This window comes from Dermochelys coriacea, chromosome 7 (genome assembly GCF_009764565.3).
Source record: "Dermochelys coriacea isolate rDerCor1 chromosome 7, rDerCor1.pri.v4, whole genome shotgun sequence".
Taxonomy (NCBI): domain Eukaryota; kingdom Metazoa; phylum Chordata; order Testudines; family Dermochelyidae; genus Dermochelys; species Dermochelys coriacea.
This window is the reverse complement of record NC_050074.1, coordinates 95,309,879-95,332,359: the sequence shown is the minus strand read 5'-3', so window position 1 is coordinate 95,332,359 and position 22,481 is coordinate 95,309,879. Positions and strand designations below refer to the sequence as shown.

The 22,481-nt window shown below is 40.9% G+C and overlaps 1 protein-coding gene across 19 annotated transcripts in view; it reads right to left on the bottom strand.

Moving 5' to 3' along the window:
* The window catches only part of CPEB3 (cytoplasmic polyadenylation element binding protein 3), a 187,054-nt gene that overhangs the window by 117,908 nt on the left and 46,665 nt on the right, over positions 1-22,481 (bottom strand). For 10 of the 19 annotated variants that reach the window (XM_043519725.1, XM_038410924.2, XM_038410928.2 and 7 more), the window contains one exon: positions 18,930-19,089. In XM_043519725.1, coding sequence (XP_043375660.1) covers positions 18,930-19,089 — 160 coding nt within the window. The remainder of the gene's footprint in view (positions 1-18,929; positions 19,090-22,481) is intronic. The other 9 variants (XM_043519728.1, XM_038410930.2, XM_038410932.2 and 6 more) reach the window with 1 other exon arrangement.

Genomic DNA, 22,481 nt, shown 5'->3' with positions numbered 1-22,481 from the left:
TGCAATGCTGGTCTTTTGGTCTTTGCTTGTACGTTGGTTGACATGTCAATTAGAAGAGATGTCAGCAAAATCTGAATCTTCTAGTGTACTGTTACTGAACCATGCAATATCTGCATGGTATCCATCTATACTTTTTCTCATAATGCAGTCAATGCCAAACAGGAGAGGTGAGAGAAAGCATCCTTTTTTGACACCGGTATCTATATTACGCTATTCACTCAAGTCTGCATGTATTTTAACCATGCATGCTGTACCTTGCTATAAGGCCTTGATAATTTTTGTTGGCACACCAGGACACTTCCTGAGTGAATTGTGATGGATACTGTCAAATACTTGTTTCTGTCATTTAATGCTCTCTTTGATGATTATTCTTAGGGTGAAAATCTAGTCAACACTGGATTTTTACCTAGAAAATCATGCCTGCTCCTCCCTTAGCTTTGCCTCAACTACTTGTTTTTTTCTGCTTAAGATACACTCCCTTCAGGGATAGGCAAAGCCTTCTGCAGTAACACCTCACCAGTTATTGCAGTTGCTTGGGTCACCTTTCTTTGGTATTTGACTACAGTACAATGATATTTTTCCATTGTTTAGAGACTTTTCCTAGTCCCTTGTTTTGCTGAAAAGTTCAGTGATTTTTATCAGTGATTTCATCCTCACATGCTTTCAACACCTCTCTAGTGATTTGGTCTGTAGCTTTCCCAGATTTTATAACTTTTTCCACTGAGTCTTTCACTTCTTTCTTTGTGATATGAGATGTTACAATGTCTAATTTTGACTATTTAAATTCTTTGACAAAGTTCACAATTTCTTGTGGAGTTAATGTGCTTGCCCATCGGCCTCTGCTCTTTTTCTGTTAGAGTCTTTCCTTGTTTATCCCTAACACGGCCCCTAAGCTAGTGTAAACTTGCCATTTACAGCCTTGTTGAGTTGGTAAAGTGTTTTATCATCACCTCTTTCAGCAGGCACTACAGATTCTTTGACATTGTTGTCTACGTATTTCCTCTTATCTCTTCTTGTGCTACTTTACATGGCTTCATCCTTTACTTCATACAGATTTTTGCCGATGCTCTTTTCTGGAGGTCTTTTTGAGGAGCTAATGTTTGCTTTAACTTCTCTCTTTTATTTCAGAGTTCAACACACCAGACTTGATGTTTGCTTGTGTGGGAAAAACTTGGCATCTATAGTACTGTCATGAAAAAAGCACCATGACACATTAATGTTGACTTTCTGTGATGGAGCTAAGTCTTGTACCATCTGAAATCTGTTTTTCAGTTCAATTTGAAATTGCTACTATAATGTCCTGTCTAGTAGGCTTTTGCTGTCAGTTTTCTGGTTCTTTTGGTGGTTTTATTTTTCTCAAGTTTGATCTTCAATCTTGACACACGAATAGTGGTCACTTCTAACATCAGCTCCTTTGTATGCTGTGACACCCCAGACAGCAGATCTAAATTTCCTTCCAGCACACTGTTGACTCAGCTTGGTTCCTGGTTACTTCCTCTAAGGAATTCCATTTCACTTTATGGACAACTTTGTGTTGGAGTAGTGTTCTGTCAATTAGGATCCTTGATACTAAGCACAGTTCTATCAGTTTTTCACCGTTCTGATTTTGGAAACAAAAGCCATGCTTGCGCATTGCTTTCTCCTCTCTGTCATCACCCCCACGCATGGCATTGAAGTCCCCCATTACTAAACAGATGCCATGCTTAAGAAAATTGTCAGTTTGAAAAAAAATGTAGAACTAACTTTTTAATTTCATCATTGTAGTTATCGGTTGGTGCAAATATTGTTTACAGTGTTATTGTAGTCATGATGGCCCCAGGATATGAAAGACACAAGGTGGGTGAGGTAATATATTTTTATAGTACCAGTTTCCAAGGGGTATGTAGTGGTCAGAGGGTTATAGATGGCGAGTCCTCTGGGGATGATGTTTTGTTTCTTGCATTTGCTCAGGAAGTAGATCTGACTGTTAAGTTTGGCTTCCTTCTTAGGCCTGGTCTATATTATGCAGTTATTTCGGAATTAGCTGAGTTACTTCAAAATAAAACTGATTCCGTCCACACAACCAAACCAGTTTTTTTGATTTAAAGGGCTCTTTAATCTGATTTCTGTACTCCACCTTGGCAAGTGGAGTAGCGCTAAAATTGAGATTGCAGTTCTGGGTTACAAGTACTGTGGATGCACTTTGATGATATTGGCTTCCGGGAGCTATCCCAGAATGCTCCCTTATGATCGCTTTGGACAACACTCAACTCCGATGCACTAGCCAGGTAGGCAGTAAAAGCCCTGGGAACTTTTGAATTTCCTGTTTGGTCACCACCATCACAAGAGACCACGCAGTCCCGGATTCACAGATTAGCTCCAGCATGGTCCAAACGGGAGGTACTGGATCTCATTGCATATTGGGGAGACCAATCTGTTATGGCAGAACTATGTTCCAAAAATAAGAAACGCAAATATGGATGCTAAAGTCTCCAGGGCCATGATGGAAAGAGGCTACTCCAGGGACACAGAACAGCGTAGTACAAAAATCAAGGAGCTCAGGCAAGCATACCAAAAAGCCAGGGAGGCGAACAGGCGCTCTGGTTCACAGCCCCATATATGCCGCTTCTACCGTGAGCTGCATGCAATTATGGGGGGTGACTCCACCAGTACCCCACCACTGTCCGTGGACACCTGCAAGGGGAGAGTAGCACGGAGTGAGGAGGATGAGTTTTTGGAGGGCGAAGAGGAGGAGGAGGACGACAGTGCACAGGTAGCAAGCCAGGAACTATTCTTAAGGCTAGAGCCAATAGCCTCCCCCCACTCCCAAGGCATGCTCCCAGACCACACCCTGGAGAAAGCACTTCTGGCGAGTGAGAGCTTAATTGGAGCCACGCGGTGGGCGGAAACCCAGCAGCGCTGGGTTGTTCGCATTTAGTTTAAAGGGCTCATCCTCGCTCAGAGCCTAATTGGAGCCACGCGGGGGGGGGGGAGGGAAGGGGGAGAGTGTTGTGTGAGGTGATCATCCCAGAGAGCCCACAGGCCCTCCTTTTATATGGCAAACCCACCACGCATTGCTTGCTATGGGAAAGAGGGCCCAGCAGTTCAAAAGCATTGAAATGAATGCAGAAGAAGCAGCACTCCGCGTGCCCCTAGGGCTTACCATGGCTGCCTGCAAGCTGAATTCTGTTGCCTGGCCGCATGTGATGGCTTACTCACACCAAAGTGGCAGGCACTTCAGTACAAGAGACCTTGTACAGAAAGAACATGTGCTGCGTACTATGAATTGCCTGTTTCATTGAGAAAGTGTCTCCTTTGTTCTCTAAAAATGTATATTTTAAAATACTACCCTCCCTTTTTCTCCTCCCTCAGCAGGTGCAAATGTTTCAACGCAGCCCCTATCTATTCCATCCCAGAGGCTGGTCCAGATTAGAAGGCAGAAAAAACAAACTTGGGACGATATGTTTGTCGAGCTCATGCAGTCCTCCTGCACTGATAGGGCCCATTTGAATGCGTGGAGGCAAACAATTGCGGAGTCGCGTAAAGCGTTACATGAATACGAAGAGAGGAGGGACGTGCGCGATGAGAGCAGGGAGGATGCTAAGATCAAGCTCATGGGGGGAGCAAACTGACATGCTCTGCTGTATGGTGGATCTAACATGGGAAAGGCAGCAAGACCACAGACTGTCGCTACAGCCCCTGTATAGCTGCCCTCCCTCCTCCCCAAGTTCATAGCCTCCTCACCCAGATGCCCAAGAACACAGCAGGGGAAGGCTACGGGGACCCACATAGTCAACCCCAGAGGATTGCACAAGCAGCAGAAAACTGACATATCCTAAATTTTTATTTGGTTTCTGGACTTGTCCTTCCCTCCTCCTCCACCCCCCTAATCCAGTACCTCCCCCTCCCCCATCTAGCTTCTGATTTCTCTCAATGTTTGTGCAACAAATAATAAATAACGGTTTTTAAACAATTGTGACTTTATTTCCATACATTTTATATATATATATATATATATATATATATATATATATATATATATATATATACACACACACACACACACACACACACACACACATATATACACACACACATACACACACACACACACATACACGTAACTTTAAGAGAAAAAACAACTGTCACACCATACCCTGGCCAGTCATGAAACTGGCTTTCAAAGCTTCTCTGATGTGCAGCGTGCCCTGCTGTGCTCTTCTAATCGTCCTGTTGTCTGGCTGTGCAAAACTGGCTGCCAGGCAACTTGCCTCAACCTCCCACTCCACCTAAATGTCTCCCCCTTACTCTCACAGATATTGTGGAGCACACAAGCAGCAACTGCAATTGGAATATTGGTTGTGCTGAGATCTAACTAAGTCAGTAAACTGCACCAGCACGCTTTCAAACGTCCAAATGCACACTCTACCAACATTCTGCCCTTGCTCAGCCTATAGTTGAACCGTTCCTTACTACTGTCCAGGGTGCCTGTGTACGGCTTCATGAGCCATGGCATTAAGGGGTAGGCTAGGTTCCCAAGGATAACTATAGGCATTTCAACATCCCCAAAAGTAATTTTCTGGTCTGGGAAGTAAGTCCCTTCCTGCAGCTGTTCAAACAGACCAGAGTTCCTGAAGATGCGAGCATCATGCACCTTTCCTGGCCATCCCATGTTGATGTCGGAGAAACGTCCCTTGTGATCCACCAGTGCTTGCAGCACTATGGAAAAAGTACCCCTTGCAGTTTATGTACTGGCCACCCCAGTGTTCTGGGGCCAAGATAAGGATGTATGTTCCATCTATCTCCCCCCTCCCCCGCAGTTAGAGAACTTCAGCGCATTAAAGCCATCCACAATGGTCTGCACATTTCCCAAAGTCATCACCCTTGATAGCAGCTGGTCAATGATTGTGTTGGCTACTTGCATCACAGCAGCCACCACAGTAGATTCACCCACTCCAAACTGATTCCCAACTGACCAGTAGCTGTTGGGCGTTGCAAGCTTCCAGAGGGCTATGGCCACTCACTTCTCAACTGTGAAGGCTGCGCTCATTTTGGTGTCTTTGTGTTTCAGGGCAGGGGACAGCAAGTCACAAAGTTCCATGAAAGTGGCCCTACGCATACGAAAGATTCTCAGCCACTGGGAATCATCCCATACCTGCAACACTATGCGGTCTCACCAGTCTGTGCTTGTTTGCCGGGCCCAGAATCGGCATTCCACAGCATAAACCTGGCCCAACACCACCAGGGTCTCCCAATTGCCACATGCCATGCTTCTAGGAACGTCTGTGTCCACGTCCTCATCACTATCGTAATTGCGCTGTTGTCGCTTCCTTGCCCGGTTTTGCAGGTACTATACATACTGCTAGATAACATGAGAGGTATTTACAATGGTCAAAACTGCAGCAGAGATCTGATCGGGCTCCATGGCTATGGCTATGGCATGGGTAATCCTGGAAAAGGGCGCGAAACATAGGAGAGCAGAGTGGCAGCAGAAGAGGTGCTGTTCGGTTCATGGTAGCAAAAAAAAAAAAAAAAAAGCGGTAAATGGTTATCTTCTGTAGCTTTCACGGAGGTGGGAGCCCAGGACAGACAACATGGAGAAGCTCGGAAGCGCAGCAATAGCAGGAGAGCAGAATTGGCAGCGGAAGCTGTGCTGCTCTGTTCATGATGGCCAAGCAGAGTTGGCAGCAGAAGTGTTTGATGAAGAAGAGAAAGAGTAGATAGTAGAGATTACATAGGAAGACGAGAGGAAATGAGAGGTGGATTCATAGTAGCAGGAGAGAAGCGGTGCACCGTCTGCTGAAAGCAGTATGGTGTCTGCACATCAAAAAGGCGCAAAATGATTGTCTGCCATAGCTTTCACAAAGGGAGGAGCAACTGATGACACACCCAGAAACACCTGCGAGAATGTTTTTGCCCCATCATGCACTGGGAGCTTAACCCAGAATTCCAATGGGCGGCGGGGACTGCGGGAATTGTGGGATAGCTACCCACAGTGCACTGCTCCGACATTTGATGCTAGCTTTGGTACTGTGGATGCATTCTGCCGAATTCACACGCTTTAGTGGGGACACAGAAGAACGAATGTATAAAATAGCTTCTGAAAATTCAAATAGAATAATTTCGAAATAATTTCATACTATAGACGTACCCTTTATGTTGTGGAGTTTCCATTTCAGTGTAATATTGCCATTTTCATTTATTGTGTTTGAAATATAGTTTTGAGAGATCAGCTGTTAATTAGGTCCCAGTGTATAAGTGATTTTTCTTCTTTGCAAGTCTTAATTAAAGCTACTCCTTCAGAGTGACAACCATTTTGAATCCCTGCATATATTAAGACTATTTTCATTTTTGAATTGCTTTTTTTCAGCTCCTGGAATCAACAGTTGTTTATTCCAAGGCTCCGGAGATTATATTCATCCATTTCTTCCATCACCTGCATGGGTTTGGTGTTAGAGCCATTGGCCTCATGTTCCAGAAACCTACTTTCATAGTTTGTTTCATCTTTAGTAAAGAACTTCTCAGAGTCTTGGCAGCTTTCACCAAGACTCAATTCCTATTAAGCAAGAGTCCATTACTTTGGCATGATGTATGCTGGAATGGCTATCTTGCTTTATTTCTGTATTTTAACTTTTAAAGATAAAATGAGCGCAGGTTGTTGGCCCATCACTCAACCCCCATCCTTGAGGAAGAAAGGACTGCATTTTGTTTGATCCCTACCCTTTGACCTGCCAGCTTAGGTTATCCTAACAGGAGTAAGAACCCCTGCCAGCATAGCTCTCAGAGTAATTTTTGATACTAGTTACAAATTATAAGAGGACAATAGTCGCACTAGTTACAAATTAAGACTGGCAGCAGGCTAGCCTATCAGTTTCAACATCACGTTTGGATGTACTGTAAAATGGATCTGCACACTTTAAGAGTTGTAAAAAGTAGAATTCCTTACATTCATAAAACATGGCCTCATATGCATCAATTCATTTTGTTCAAGAAAGTTAGTAATATTATACATGTATTCAATTAATGTTGTAATACATTACATTCCAAAGGAATGGATAAAAATGATGGTGACTAAAATTAAATTTCATGACCAATGCTAAATTTATCTTGAAAGCTTCAACATTTGTATTACATAGTAGTGATTAATATAGTTGCCAATACTATAAAAGGGTCCTAAATATGTTTGCATTTGTACACCTTCTTAGGACAGAGTTAGATAAGAAAAAGTTTTGGTAAAGAAAACTATGTACCACCTGTTCTTCCTGGTTAAAATTAGGAATTTTTTAGTTTACAATTGCCTAAACAAGAATATATTTTGATTTATCCCATCCTAATGAGAGTTGCTTATTGTTTACTTGGAGTCCATGCAATTTGAAATTAGAAGCCATGTCACTTAGTAGTAGTGCTCTGCAAAGCCATATTTAAAACTTTGATTTGATTTCCAGTTTCAAATCAACTGCTCACCAGAGAAGCAATGGTTAGGAGTAATATAGAAGTGGCACTCAGCCATAGAGAGTGCCTTTATCCTTTAAGCAGGATGAAATTGAGAACCTGAACAGATACCTTTCAAAACCAGTTTTTCAGCTGGAAGAATGATAGCTATAGGAGAGTGCCTTGAAAGTAGAAGGAAGAACTCCTCAAAGCTCCAACAGGCACATAAGTAATTCTCCCTCTCCACCAGAAATCAAGACAGTAATTAAAATATAGACAGCCATGCCATGTTTTGATTTCAAAACAATGTATCATGTCTTCTAGGAAACAAAGGGGAAAATATCATGGCTTAAAATAGAAAAAAAAATCTTTCAAAAATCAGAAGTCCATTCTCAACTAACATTCATAACAAAAAGGTCAGATTGCAGAAAAACCTAAAGGTTAAGAAATCACTACATAAATCTGTGCATGTGACCTCAGCTGAATGGATTTCGGTTAATGACTCCACATGTTTCCAGCAGAGAAGGGAAATTTTATTTATTTATTTTAATAATTGCATCTTTTCAAGGATACTCTCCAGTTACACAATAACCAGTAATGTATAAGACTAGGAATAAGGGCAGCCAGATTTTCAGCACATGCTTGCTTATTCAATCTATACACAATTAATACTTACACAGCACTGTACCAACGTACTGGGCAAAAGAATTACAACAGTAACAGCAGCAGTGCTATAGTTAAGGGTCTGCTGTATTTCCATAACATGCATTTTAGAGGTTTACAAAAAATTCAACTCCATTTGGATGCTTCCCAGTTTTGAAAGTATCAAGAAGCAACTATCATTTAAGCACCTATTTCTAACCTACAATGTGTGTGTCAACCTAATGTGTGCTCACAGAATATGGAGACTACTGTTTACCACAACCAGACATGAGGATCTATTCATTATAGTTGTCATGGTATGTGATCATTTTCTCACTGCACTGTACATGTCTGACAATCACTAGTTATGAAACTAGTTTGTATTAATGTGAAGAAGCAGAGGCGTAGACAGTTTAAGCTTGTTATTGAGTAAGTTCTTCTAACTTTCATTGAATAGACAAAAAGATATGCTGTTATTGAGTAGTGAAAGCCAGGAGCAAGAAAGAGCAATAAAATATTTATTAACAAGCCACATATTCCTCATAGCCAAAATACTCATGCTGCTGTTATATAGATGCCACATGTAATATATGAGGCTCTTCAAGCAGCAAAAGTATATTTAGCTCATAAATGGTCACAGTTTTCATAATATTATTGCATCTACTACATCAATTTTACAATAAATCCTACTGAATAGGAAAATAAAACAGGAATTATGGCTTCAGTCAAAGAAGAAAGGCAAGTCTTCCTCTCCACCCTCCATACGTATCTTTTGTGTAGCATCAACACTGTGTTAGACATCTTGGTTAAGCTTCTTTTATTAAAAGTTTAAAGAAGGCAAATTTTATAACCTTACTAGAGAAAAATTAACTTCCCCCATAAATCTTTTTTAAAATATTGTACAATTTTCTTTATAAGATGCTGGGTTTTAAAGTAGGAAGGATAAAATAGAGTTATTAGAGGTGCAGATGCACATGAAGCCATAAATCAATGAGAAGATGTGGCAGGGAAGATTTTAAAAAAGTATCAGTTAATGTCTGCATCCCCAACCTAACAAAGAAAAAAATAAAAAAGACTCAGCATCTAGGGAAACATGTCAAAGAATAAATACACTGGATGTAGGCAATTAAGTGGTAAACATGCTCATGGCACAGTTACATTAGATAAAAAAAAATAAATAAAAATCAAACTTAAGAAGAGGGTTATAAACCTTCATGCTTTAGGGTAGAACCAAACAACCATATGATGGGAATGGGAAAAAGTTTCCCTTGTGGGCAGGTTATTCCATAGTCTTCTACTATGTGGTTTGTTGCAACTTACTCTAAATCTTCTGGTACAATTGTCAGAGTCGAGATACTGGACTAGATGGACCATTTGGTTTGATCGAGGATGGCAATAGGTGTCCACACACAGGTAGAAAAAGAAAAAAAAGTCCTTTAACCTAGTGCAAAGATTAGAGGAAACATGTATTTTGTTTCTCTTTGAACTACTGAACTAGCCTCTGTTTTTTTGTTTTTTCCTCAGTGTCCCTTCTCCATCAATATTTACAGGAAGGGCACTGGTAGGGTGTGTCAAGGGAATGAAACATTAATGGATAGTATGTTGCAACTAGTTTTTCTACAGCAAGTGTTGTGAAGAATTGACCACTGAATACTATTTTTAGAGCCGATATTCCAACATAAAACAAATTTAGGAACATTCATTTCACTTGAATGGGGAATTGTGAAATTTAGTGCAACATAAATAAAGTTCATCTGCAGATTGAGAGAACACAAATATACGATCCTCTCTCATTTCCTCTCATCTTCCTTCGGTCATGCCATAAGACTCATTTCTTTGCCAAAGCACTCTCCAAAGAATTAGAACAGAAAGTGGGCTTCAAGCTAAAAGCCAGCAATTAACTGAAGAGTAGGATGGAAAATTGACTGTCCCTTCTGCGACAGATGCCACTATACTCACAAAACCTATGAGATTAATTAACAATATAGCCTGGATAAACTAAACAACTTAAATAATTGTAGCAGTTGTACATCTGACCCCCATGGAATCACTATAAGGACTAGAAAAGTAATATTGTTGCTATTTATATATTTGTATATGGATGGAACGGGAATAGCAGTTAAATGTACAATTTACAATAATTAGATAGAATTGTACTAGTTGCCATACCAACTACAGAGATTTATTCTCCAATGTTATTCTTGACTACCTTTCAGAATACGGGAAGCTAAGATACCACAACATGGCCTTTAAAAATGTATTCAAATCACACTTGTTTTTAAAGGAGATCAGTCAGTCATTTATTTTTGGCTTCTAAATAGATTTCTAATAAGAAACAAAGTTTTCATCCATAGAAAAATATGTATCTTTGTATAGAATAACTTCAAATTATAAAACGTTAAAACTTTAAAATATTTTTATTGACTGAAATAACACAATACAACAGGAAGGAGAATAAAGATCAGATAGGAGAGAAAAAGAGTTTATAGTTTGCTAGTTTACATGGGTCCTATTGTATATGGAGGCAAAGGAAAACATTGTCTTACCTTAGTCTCCACTAACCCAGTAAGCCTTTTAAAAACAGGTAAGTCTCTCTATTACCATTGCAAACTTGGAATTAAATACCCAAGGCAATATTAATGTGATATAGCACTGAAAATTTAGATGAAAGGGAGGACATTCAAAGTTACTAAAGTATGCTTGGAAAACATCTTGCCTCTGAGTATTTGATGTATATGTAGTCAGAGTCTCAAACAATCACAGACTAACATAGGTATATGGGAAAGTGCTCAGCAAATATTTATCTTACAAAGATGTGCTAAGTTGCAATAGGGAAATAGAAATAGTATGTATGCTATTTTCTAAGTTTTCACAAACAGTAAAACCCATCTTAACTATGTTTTGAGTGTGTTGTCTCTGCATATTTATACTTGAGGAATATACCTCTTGGTGCCTGTGAGCTTTTCTTCTGTATAGCTCAGGCACTTCTTCCAAGGCCCACATATTTATCAGAGCTTATCGTTGCTCTGAGAAATTTTGCCTGAGGAGGATCACTAAAACAGGATAAGAGGCAACACGAGGAAGACCTAAACAGTATATTCAAGCCCAGCATCTCTTGTACCCAGCACTTTATGGTAATTAAATGTGTAATTGTAGATTTTTTGTAAGGTCTCTAATGTGCTGCAGTACCAAACTGTCTTGCAAGTCCCCAGTAACTAGGGTACAACTGGTGCACTGAGGCATGCACTGTAGGTGCTTCATCTACTAAGGCTGTATGCCTCTAGCACCTAAGGGTCTCCATATCATTCAACTTGCTTTCATATGACACACTTTTCCTAGGGGCCAGACATCCTTCTTCTGTGACCCACTTTTCTAACTCTCCTCTGAATTGCCACACAATCTCCTGCTGATGACTTTGCATTTTCCTGAGCACAACAGAGGGAAAAACCAACAACATTGTAGCAGATTCAGCATACCACTCTGCTGACTCATCACTGTTCAGCTGCCTCATCACAGATGTTTACTATTGCTTCTTCTGATGTTTTTGAGGCGATATCTTCACAAATTGAGGCTGGAAGCCTGAGGATGACACCAGAAGAGGATGCCTCTCTCTGACCTTGTTGGAAGAGTCAGAAAGACCTAGCTGTGGAATTAATGTCCTTCCATTTTCTCCAGCATCTTGCCTATCTTGAGGCTGAAAAGACTCTTCCCTCTTGAACAGGAGGTCTCACATAAGACTAAGCTTTAGATGAAAGACCTAATTCAAAAAGAGGCAAAAGTATCATTTGAAAGAAATGGCTGATGCCATGAATAGTCTGAAGCAACTTCAACTGCCTAGAGGATGTGGGTGGATACTACATGCTCCTTAGTCACCAGCTCCTTTATCTGCTCCTCAAGAAGATGGCCCATTAGATTAAATTGGTATCTTGCCCATGACAGAATTTGACCATGGAGATACCTAAAGTACCCTTTCCTCATCCAAAAGCCAATCTTTTTGGCATCCTTGTCTGATATGATAGCCCAAACTTGTCTTGGGATCTCTCCTCCTTTCATTAGCTCCGACACCATTAATGAGTTAGAAGAAGGGCAGGTTAGGGTATATTGCCCCCTCTATCCTGGCACCTGATGAAGGCAATCTGCCCTCTTACATCTGGCTCTGAACAAGGCTAATATCAACCAAATGTCCTTAGCCATGTCCAGTAGATCATCATTAATAGGGAGAGAGTTTCCTTTTCCTTTGGGACTTTCAGATGTCAAACTCCCAGTTTATCTTTTCCTGGTCAAATGAACTTTCCAAATCCAGGTCCCCTGGACATATGTTGTAATAGTCTCTGAAACTTCTGAAAGTGGTTGTGAAAGAGAAACAGTGACTATATTGTCACAGTTCAGAGAAACTGCAACTGCAAATTTCCCCTCAGTGGTTCAGTAAGGCTTGGCTTTCAGCTCCCCAACTGTTTCTCCTCTCAGACTGAGACGCCGGCCTCTCTCCCTTCTGACTGTGGTATTTCCAGACTGGACAGTTCCCCTGCCTTCATTATGTCCTTTCCAGCACAGACAGGACACCTGCTTACTTTCTCTTCAGAAGCAGGCAACAGTCCAATTGCTACAAACGTAAGGTACCATGTAGCAGTTTCTAAGCAAGCCCACTTTATTCTTAAGGTAAAAAGCATTACAGAGAAAACATTAAAAAAAACAATAAAAGAACCTACATGTATGCTAATAAGCTCAGCGGAATTCCTCCCAACTTTCATACTGGCTCTAGGAAATGCAGTGTTTTAATACACCACCTTAAGGGCATCCTTGTGGTTACAAGTCCATCAGAGCTTCAGCTCAGGACAAGTACATTGTCTTATGAGGCCTCAGTAGGCCAAATCCTTCCAATCCTCCCCTAATCACTGGGGTCCTCTGTGGACCAGGGATCCTGTCCATTTGCTGGATCAGGAAGGCGGCCTTCAGTCAGTATAAACTAAAGCTATTTATCCAAAAGTCTTCTGTGTCTCGGTCTCTGGAGAATCCAGTTTGAACTAGTATATGCATACCTCCCCCCAGGGGGACTTCAAAGGCTGTGTGACAAAGTTCCTCCTCTGCCTTGGTGGGTTCTGCGCTTATTGGTGGATTTGCTCACCTCAGAGATTCAAGACAGCCCTCAGTTTGGCCACTTTTGCTAGTGGCTCAAACCTGCCGTTCACTCAGCTAATCTCATCACCGGCCAGCATGGGGAAACCGAAGGAGAACAATCTCTGGAGGACCTTCCCCTCTGGTGGGACCCACAGTCCAGGACAACAACTCCTGTATCCAATAGGGAGCTGGCGGGATGGGGGGGGCGGGGGAAACCCGGGCCCACTCTACTCCAGGTTCCAGGCCAGGACCCTGTGGATCACAGCTGTCTACAGTGTTTCTTGCAACAGCTGTGTGACAGCTACAACGCCCTGGGCTATTTCCCCATGGCCTCCTCCCAACAACTTCTTTATCCTCACCACAGGACCTTCCTCCTGATGCCAGGTAGCATTTGTACTCCTCAGTCCTCCAGCAGCACACCCTCTCACTCTCAGCTCCTTGCACCCTCTTGCTGCCAGCTCCTTGCATGTGCCTCACTAACTGAAGTGAGGTCCTTTTTAAACCAGGTACCCCAATTAGCCTGCCTGTCCTGATTTATTCTAGTAGCTTCTTAATTGGTTCCAGGTGTCCTAATTAGCCTGCCTGCCATAATTGGTTCCAGCAACTTCCTGATTGTTCAGGAACAGCCCATTATCTTACTCAGGGAAAAGAGACCTGCTTAATCTAGGGCTAATGTATCTACCTTCTATCACTTTCCTGTAGCCATCTGGCCTGACCTTGTCACAGTGGGTAATGGAGGACGTTCATTAGGATCACGCCTCTATACTGAGGAACGTACACACAGTGCCACAACAGCACATACCTAATTGCATTTTAATACAATGTACCTTGAAAGGTATTAACTCTAATTCAGTAAGGTTTATCTTAATGCTATAATATTTGTTGTGGATATTATAGGATATTTGCAAGTCTGTCACACATATATGCTTAGATGTTTTGAGGCTGAAGAAATCCTTTTGCTCACCATAAAAAAGGTTGTTCCAAGTCCTTTCCCCTTCTTCCTCCTTTGAATATGACAGGTGGTTAGGAATATTGGCCAAAAGAGGGGACAAGGCCACAGATATTGAAACTGGTCAGGTGGCACAAGAAGTGACTGGGAAATGACACCTTAACTGACTTGGGAGATGCAGAAAGTGAGGATCCCCAGATCCTGATGGCTGCAAAGAAAAATTATCAGTGTGGCCAGCTAGTCACTGTGCTAGAGGGAGGGAAAGGGAAGGGGCCTGAAATGAGGTGCTCCAAGAGGCTGGAGAAGCTGAAAGAACCTCTTGGAGCCCAAGAGCGTGTAAGAGCCCAGGATATTGACGCATTCCTGATCCAAGAGCTGAGCCTGAGGGCCTATAAGCCCACACCAGGCAGATTAGGAAAACTTACAGAACAGAGTATCAGAGACTCCATCTGAGTCCAGCCACATCAGAATTGGTTATTGAGTTTCCCCCCAGAAAAGTGCACTAAAAAAGAACCAGGTTGCAGAGTATCCGCAAAAAGAACAGGACTACTTGTGGCACCTTAGAGTTAGTCTCCAAGGTGCCACAAGTACTCCTGGTTGTTTTTTTTGTTTTGTTTTGTTTTTTAAAAAAGAACCAGTCTATGCTCTGGAGATAGTGCCGAAAGACTAACATTGACTATTGCTGGAGAAGAACCAGGAATCCTAGTGACCAGGAAAATGGGTAAAGCTGAATGAGTTCCTTGCATTGGCAGTGCCATTGCAAATAACTCAACTGCATACTCTAGACACTTGAATTTTTTTTACCCCTTTCTTTCTTTTTCCAGGTTGATGCTGAGAATTCCAGCACTGAAGATCCCTTTGCACTTTTTCTGTCCTGTTCTTTACCAATTTTGTTGGAACCAAGCACAAAGGAGACAAACTCAAAGTATCCCAGCACAAAGTGGACAAACACCTCATCATATGTCAGAGCCAAAAAAGGCATGGTGCCTTCACTGCCTTTTAGTACAGGCCTGTGATTGATGGTCTTACAAGTGCAGTGATCCAGGAATGGATTTTCCCCACATTGAACAAATGGCAGAGCACAAGGGGCTGAGATATCTCCCAAGAGAGAATGATGTACCGCACACCACTTATGCCCTTCATATCTGAATCCTTAAAGTCAATTAGACCTTCTGGTTGTACTCCAGAACCCTAGTTCAAAGTAAAAACCTAGGACCAAGATCTTAGGCCTAACTTTATGGTCCTATTTTTGAAAATCTTGGCTAGATATGTAATGGCACAACTAAAGTAGACCCAAAGGAATTTGGAATCACCTCCCACTACCAACCCACACCCCTCCCTTGGGGGTAAAAATCAAAAACAAAAAACATTTTAGGCAGAGAGAAAATCCCTACATTCCCATTTGGCCCTTGAAAAGGAAGGAACAGAAGCAGCTGGGGGCCACACTTTTGTTTTATTATCTCTACTTCAAAAGAGTATTGGCAAATGACAGGGCTCCTGTGGCCCAAGTAGACACCACTTTCCCAGAAGATTTCTGAAGCTCTGCAGTGCTGGGAGCAAGGTATCACATAAGTGTGAATATGAATAGGCCATCTCAAAAAAGGCTGAATATTTGCTGAAAAGTTTGTTCATTGCCCACTGGCAGGCTGACATTTTCTCTGAAATAGTCATATTGGCTCTGCAACAGGCCTGAAGCTTCCAAGATTTGTATAGTTTGGAAGGCAGAGTGAAACTTTTTACTAGAATGAGCTAATGCTTGCCTCTATTTTCCAAAAACAGTGCTTTTGCTATGTCTTTTCACCTCTCCCATCTGTTTGAAAGCTTGTACAATAATACTAGAACTAGTACGATTAATAAAACCAATTGATATGTAAGTGCATACTAGCAGGAGTAATTTAGGCAAGTTAGCCTATTTCACCAAGGGTGAGCAATTCATTAACTAAAAAGGTAATCTTCTCAAATGAAAGATACCCTAATTTGGGAGCAATCCAACCCAATTGAAACAAACTTGGAATGTTTGGATTTTGGAGTGGTAGCTCTACCTAGTGAGCTAAATGAGATATGTCCACTTACTGAGAGTAGTCGTAAACCACCCGCCAGTCTCTCTGAAGCTTTCAGTTACTTATTATGAGAGTATTACTTTCCATTAAATGAATTGTAGTAGCTTGTTTGAATAAGACAGAACATACTCCAGCATCTACAGAAGAGGAAGCACTGCCTGAAGTTGAATCCTAGGAAGACAGATTATGTTTGTGGGCAGAGGGAAACACTTTGAAGAACCATCTGCCTGGTCCCCCTTTGACTGAAGTTACCTGCCCTCACAGATCCAGACAGTTTGCAGTTTGAAAGTTCTTCTGGATTACCTACCAGTGCTGGCCCTGGATAGCAGCATCTGTGGAAAAACTCCACTTACTAGATCCGACTGGCTAGGAGAGCATGTTCTATCCTTGCTGATGACTTGGCAACTACCCTTTGCACAGAACACAAAACATTATCCATGACAGCTGACTGAGATTTGCCTGTTCTGAAACTTTTTTTGTATTCCACATAAAGATATATTTATTAACTTTTCACATACTGTACTTACAAACATACTGTAGCTGTTTTAATTAGAAACCAACTCACAGTCTCACCATGGATACCTGAATCTTAGATCAACAGTGGAAAAATTTAGTTCCTGCTGCCCTCAAATATTTGTGTGTGTGTGTGTGTGTGTGTGTGTGTGTGTGTGTGTGTGTGTGTGTGTGTGTGTGTGTGTGTGTGTGTAAAAAATACAATCATAGGACTGGAAGGGACCTCGAAAAGTCATCTAGTTCAGTGCCCTGCACTAGCAGGACTGAGTATTGTCTACACCATCCCCGACAGGTGTTTGTCTAACCTGCTCTTAAAGATCTCCAATGACAAAGATTTATTCCAGTGCCTACCTACCCTAAAAGTTAGGAAATTTTTCCTAATGTCCAACGTAAACCACGCTTTCTGCAATTTAAGCCCATTGCTTCTTGTCCTATCTTCAGAGATAGGAAGAATTTTTTCCCTTCCTCCTTGTAACAGTCTCTTATCCCCTCCCCCCCACACCCATCTTCTTTCCTCCAGACTAAATAAATCCATTTTCTCAATCTTCCCTCATAGGTCATGTTTTCTAGACCTTTAATCAATCATTTTTGTTGCTCTTCTCTAGACTTTCTCCAATTTGTCCCCATCTTTCCTGAAATGTGATGCCCAGAACTGGAAACAATGCTCCAGCTGAGGCTAATCCACATGGAGTAGAGTGGAAGAATTACTTATGTCTTGCTTACAACACTCATTCTAATACATCCCAGAATAAGGTTTGCTTTTTTTGCAACAATGTTACTCTGTTGACTCATGTTTATCTTGTGATCCACTATGATCTCAAGATCCTTTTTCATTATCTCTGCATGTAAAAGTACAATTGCATGAATTAGTAAACAAAAAGTTCCCCAGACCACTCACTCATGTGGCATCAGCTGAGTGGTAGAAGTAGTTTCATCTGTACCCCTGCAGTTGAAAGGGCAGATCTGCTCCTGAAGAAGTAATCAATCATCAATATTTCCCTGAATCCACCAAGCAAATAAGTTACACTACTTCCAATTCATCCATTTGGGTTTTAATTCATGCTAAAAATCAATTTACAGATCCATCTGTCTTTTTGTAATCTTTGCTGACTTGTTTAATTTGAGAATAGCTGCACATCCTTGTTTCAAAATTGCTAAGGATTTTTACTTTGAGGATGGAAAGTAGTAACAGTCTTTGAATGAGCAAATATTGAGTTAATTGCAATTATCACCCAACTTTAGCACCAACAACAATTGTAGTTATACATGCAGAGATAATGAAAGTATTGGGTAGTAACAACTGCTCAAGTCAGGATATTGTACTTGATAGACAAGTAGTCTGTTCCTATATGTCACATCCTGATTGAGTGCCATACACATGACAATTTGTATACTCGTCTGATGCAAGAACTGAATCTACTGTGTATAAATCACACTAGCAAGAAATTTTTCCTTTTGATACATCTTTTTAATCTTTTTTTCCCTCCGAGTTCTCTTTACCCTTTCAAAACTCAAAGTTCCATTCCTTCAGTTTTCTGACACTACACATGCAGTCCTGTGTCACAGCCATCATACTTTGGAGCTTGTCAGCACCATCACTCAACTGTCTGGTTAGGTGAGAGACATAAAACCCCATCTCTCTCTATTGCTGAGCATAGTGCTTTCACAGCAATGCCAGTCTGGAGATCACAATACCAGTTGTCAAACTTGGATCTCACACTGGATCACACAAGTATTACTACAGTTGCTAGGATACAGAGGTGTGTGTGTGCATGCGCGCACGCACACGTGCAAGATATTCTTTAAATTCTATTTTAATATCCATGATAAAGGGGATATTTTAGATCACTATCTTCTAATTTAATGATTCATGCAAAATGGTCTACTATAAAAAATTACACAAAATTAAAAATTGAACTGGACTCTTGTTAATTGCTTGTTTTCTGAAATAGACTGAAGTTGAAAACCTTACTGAGCAATTTTTTAAGACTGAAAAACAAGCCTCTATAAAACTAAAGCTTATATAACATTGGAATTCATCATCTTGCACATATGGCATACTACATTCACACACATTTAGCCTTGGTCATCTGAGATTGAGTCATGTTTTTTAGATGGGCGAATAGCAGTTTTAAATATTCACCACTTGGTTTACTAGCAGAAAATGTATAGCAATTATTGAAAAGTTGATTTTTGTTTAAACACCAAGCAAGCATGGACATATGAATATTCCTAACCTGTAAAATGATTCCTCCACATTATATCAGCGAAACTCATTGGTGGGCCACTGGGAGGGTAGTGTTTACCTTTCAGAGGCTCATGATCAGTCCTTATCATATCCATTAAGGAATTTTCCAAAGAGTGCAAGTTAAAAGTGTCATAGGGCCTATTCCGGTCCTAAAAGAAAAGACAGAAAGAAAAACACTTTTACAATATAGTCATTTCATAACACAAGCACACTTTTTCCTCCATGATACTTTTTAACATTTATAATAAATCAAGATAAATTATAATTGTGATATTTATAAATATAGTGTTAAAAGGGATAATACATGGGACTGCTCAAAATAATATACGCTAAGAGTTTTAACATATACTTCTCTCTAAACAAGTGTGTATAACTCTTACCGCAGTAACATTACCTACATTTAATTAGGATTTGGAAATAACCCCTCCTCCCACACATTTTGGTGGGTGGTGGGGGGGTGGTGGAGAGAGAAGATAAAGAGTGACATGCAGAGTTTTAAAATTGTATTTCTTTGTTTCCAGCTTCTACCTTCATTTTCCGACATAGGGCTTCTCTGAACATACATGGTGCAGAAGCAATCAGTGCTTAGGCACCCAGAGCTTCCCAGCAGAGCATTGTTGCTTTCCTCTATGGAAGTCTAACAGGGCAGAGGCAAACTCTCAGATTATAAAAGGTACACAACAGGGTGCAAGGCAATGCAAGAGAGCTAAGGGGGGTAGTTCTTCCAGCCTCAAGTTCAAGAATATTGAGTCAGGCACCAAAAAACCTCAAGTGATATCTTTTAAATATCATGATTAAGCCATATTAATTTGAGATTCTTTTTTATTTAGCCTTCTGCTTTTTGAATCTTTAAGGATTAAATTTGACCTCAAATTAAAATGACAAATTTCAAATTATTTGGAGAGGAAACTCTGGTTCTAGTTTAACTCACAAAACCCTAGCTACAGTTCAAGGATTTGTTGAGGCTGAAATGGGTATAACTAGAGAGACAAGGTGGGCAAGGTAATATCTTTTATTGCACCAACCTCTGTTGATGAGAAAGACAAGCTTTTGAGCCACACAGACCTCTTCTTCAGGTCTGGGAAAGGTACTCCGAGCATCACTGCTAAAAGATATTAGCTCACCCACCTTATCTGTCTGATATCCTGGGACCGACATGGCTACAACTACATTTCATACAACAATGGGTATAACCACACATTTTAAATTGAAAACTTAACATGAGGCAACAGAAATGCATGTCTTAACTTCACCAGAAGGACATCAGGTTACATGCTTAGAGATCAAACTACTGCATCAACTACCTAATCCACTATCCTGCCACTGTAATATAGTATTTATAAAGAATGGATACTCAGTGTGGGCAAGTTGGTGGAAAAGGTTAGATAAAAATTAGGTGGAATTCCCCCCTCTCCACCCCCCCCCCCCCCACACACACACAATTAGAAAGAATCTATAAATTTAACCTAGAAATCTACAAATTTAACCGAGGAGATTTTACATGGAAGATTCCAGTTTCTTTAAATAAACACAAACTAACTTTTTTTTTTAGCATATCAGGTTAATAAACTAAATATATACATATAGCTGGTCTTAAAAAAAGGCTACAGGGGAATAGGATTAAAAATCTTTACACAGTTAAAGGACACCAATATAAGGGAAATGGAAGAATTGTTTGAGAAGGAATAATATGCAACAGGATGAAACCAAGCAAAGGAACTTTTAAGGCTGGACACCAAGAAAAAGTTTTAACAAGGTCAATTAGACAATAGAATATTCTTAAGGAAGTGATGGAATCCCTGCTGCCATGTTGTTTAAACTTAAGACAAAGCACTTGAGAATGTTATGCAGGGCACCATCCTGCTGATAAGGACATGGAGTGGGTAATCTTCCTAAAATTGAGATGGAAAAGTCCTTGATTTTATGAGTGATCAAGCTTCATTTAATTAAATTTAATGCATCAGATACTTCATTCTAGTCATGAATTGGGAAATGTACTACAAACCTGAACCTTTACATTCTCAGTCAATTCATTCACACTGTTACTGACAAATAGGGAGAAAGGATGAGGTAGAAGAAGGTAGCAGAAAGCATTAGATTATTTCCTACTGTGCCGTGTTACATTCACTTCCTTCTCTAGTAAATAAAAGCGGTTCAACATTCCTCTGTGCCAACTAAATAACATCTGCCTTAGACCTAAGAATCACAGAGTCAAAGTTCTCTTCCATACTATGACATCACAAGATCACTTATGCAGGCCACGAGGTTAAGTACAGAATGTTTGGGAAACAACAATATCCATAAAGCATATTTAATGTGAGTTTTCTCCATTCCATATGTGGATCTGGCATGACCAGCAGCGGGTCCAGACCTTTCACATGAAGCTACACTTCTGGAGCTTTCTGATCAGCTTGCCCTGACCCTTCAGCATCACAATACATGCATGAGGATGGCCATATTGCCAGAAGTGGGTTGCTATAACCATCTGGAAGCTGGTGACCTCAGACTGCTACAAGTCCTTTGCTAACAAGTTTGGTGTTGGAAAGTCAACTGTGTGTAAAGTGATGGCAAAGGTTTCTGAGGCAATCAGGCATGTGATTTACCCAAAGGTAATGGGCATAAATATCCCTGAACTAATTGCTGGTTTTGAAAGAATGAGTTTATAAATTGTATTGGCCCTTGATGAGACTCATGGCCCCATAGTTTGCCCTCTTCAAGGAACACACGAGTGCATAAATCACAATGAGTACTACTCAATTATCATGCAGGCCCTGGTAGACCACAAAGGCCGATTTATGGATGCCAACGTGGGATGCCTGCAAAAGTTCACGATGCCACCGTTTTCCAGCAACCAGGAGTCTACATTCATGGACAGGGTGAGACACTATTCCCACCAAATGACATTGTCATAAATGGGAGTTAGAACCCCCACTATTATCCTGGGGACTCCATGTACAGCCTTTTGCCTTGTCTCATCAATCCACATCCTGACCTCAGACGGCCTATCAAAAGAAGGTTCAATTACATTCTCAGCAGGTCCAGAATGGTGGTTGAATGTGCGTTTGTCAGACTGAAATCCCGCTGGTGTGGTTTACAGACACCTTAGATGCCTGGGTCATCAATGAAGTCCTCATTATTGTGGCTTGCTATGCTCTTCATCATCTTTGTGAAACCAAATGTGAGCCATTTGCCCTGATTATGAAGCTTTGACAGTCATTGATTGCTGAACTGGTACACCTAGGTCAGCTGGAGCATGATGCACCCAAGCACAGAAATCTGGGATACTCTGTGTTCCCACATTGATTTGGATAGGCCAATGGAAGAGGGAGAATAGTAAGTTTATGAATGTTTTTGTACAGCACTGTTTAGAGTACATGAGGTACTATCACATCATGCAACGAAAAGGCGATATACTGTCATGGTACACAGTGAATTACACAGTACACGGGAGCCGATTGCCATGAATTTTTCATAAGGAGGAGATGACTTTATGGAAGCAGGCTGCACATTTACATTATGGATTACTGTACACAGACATATG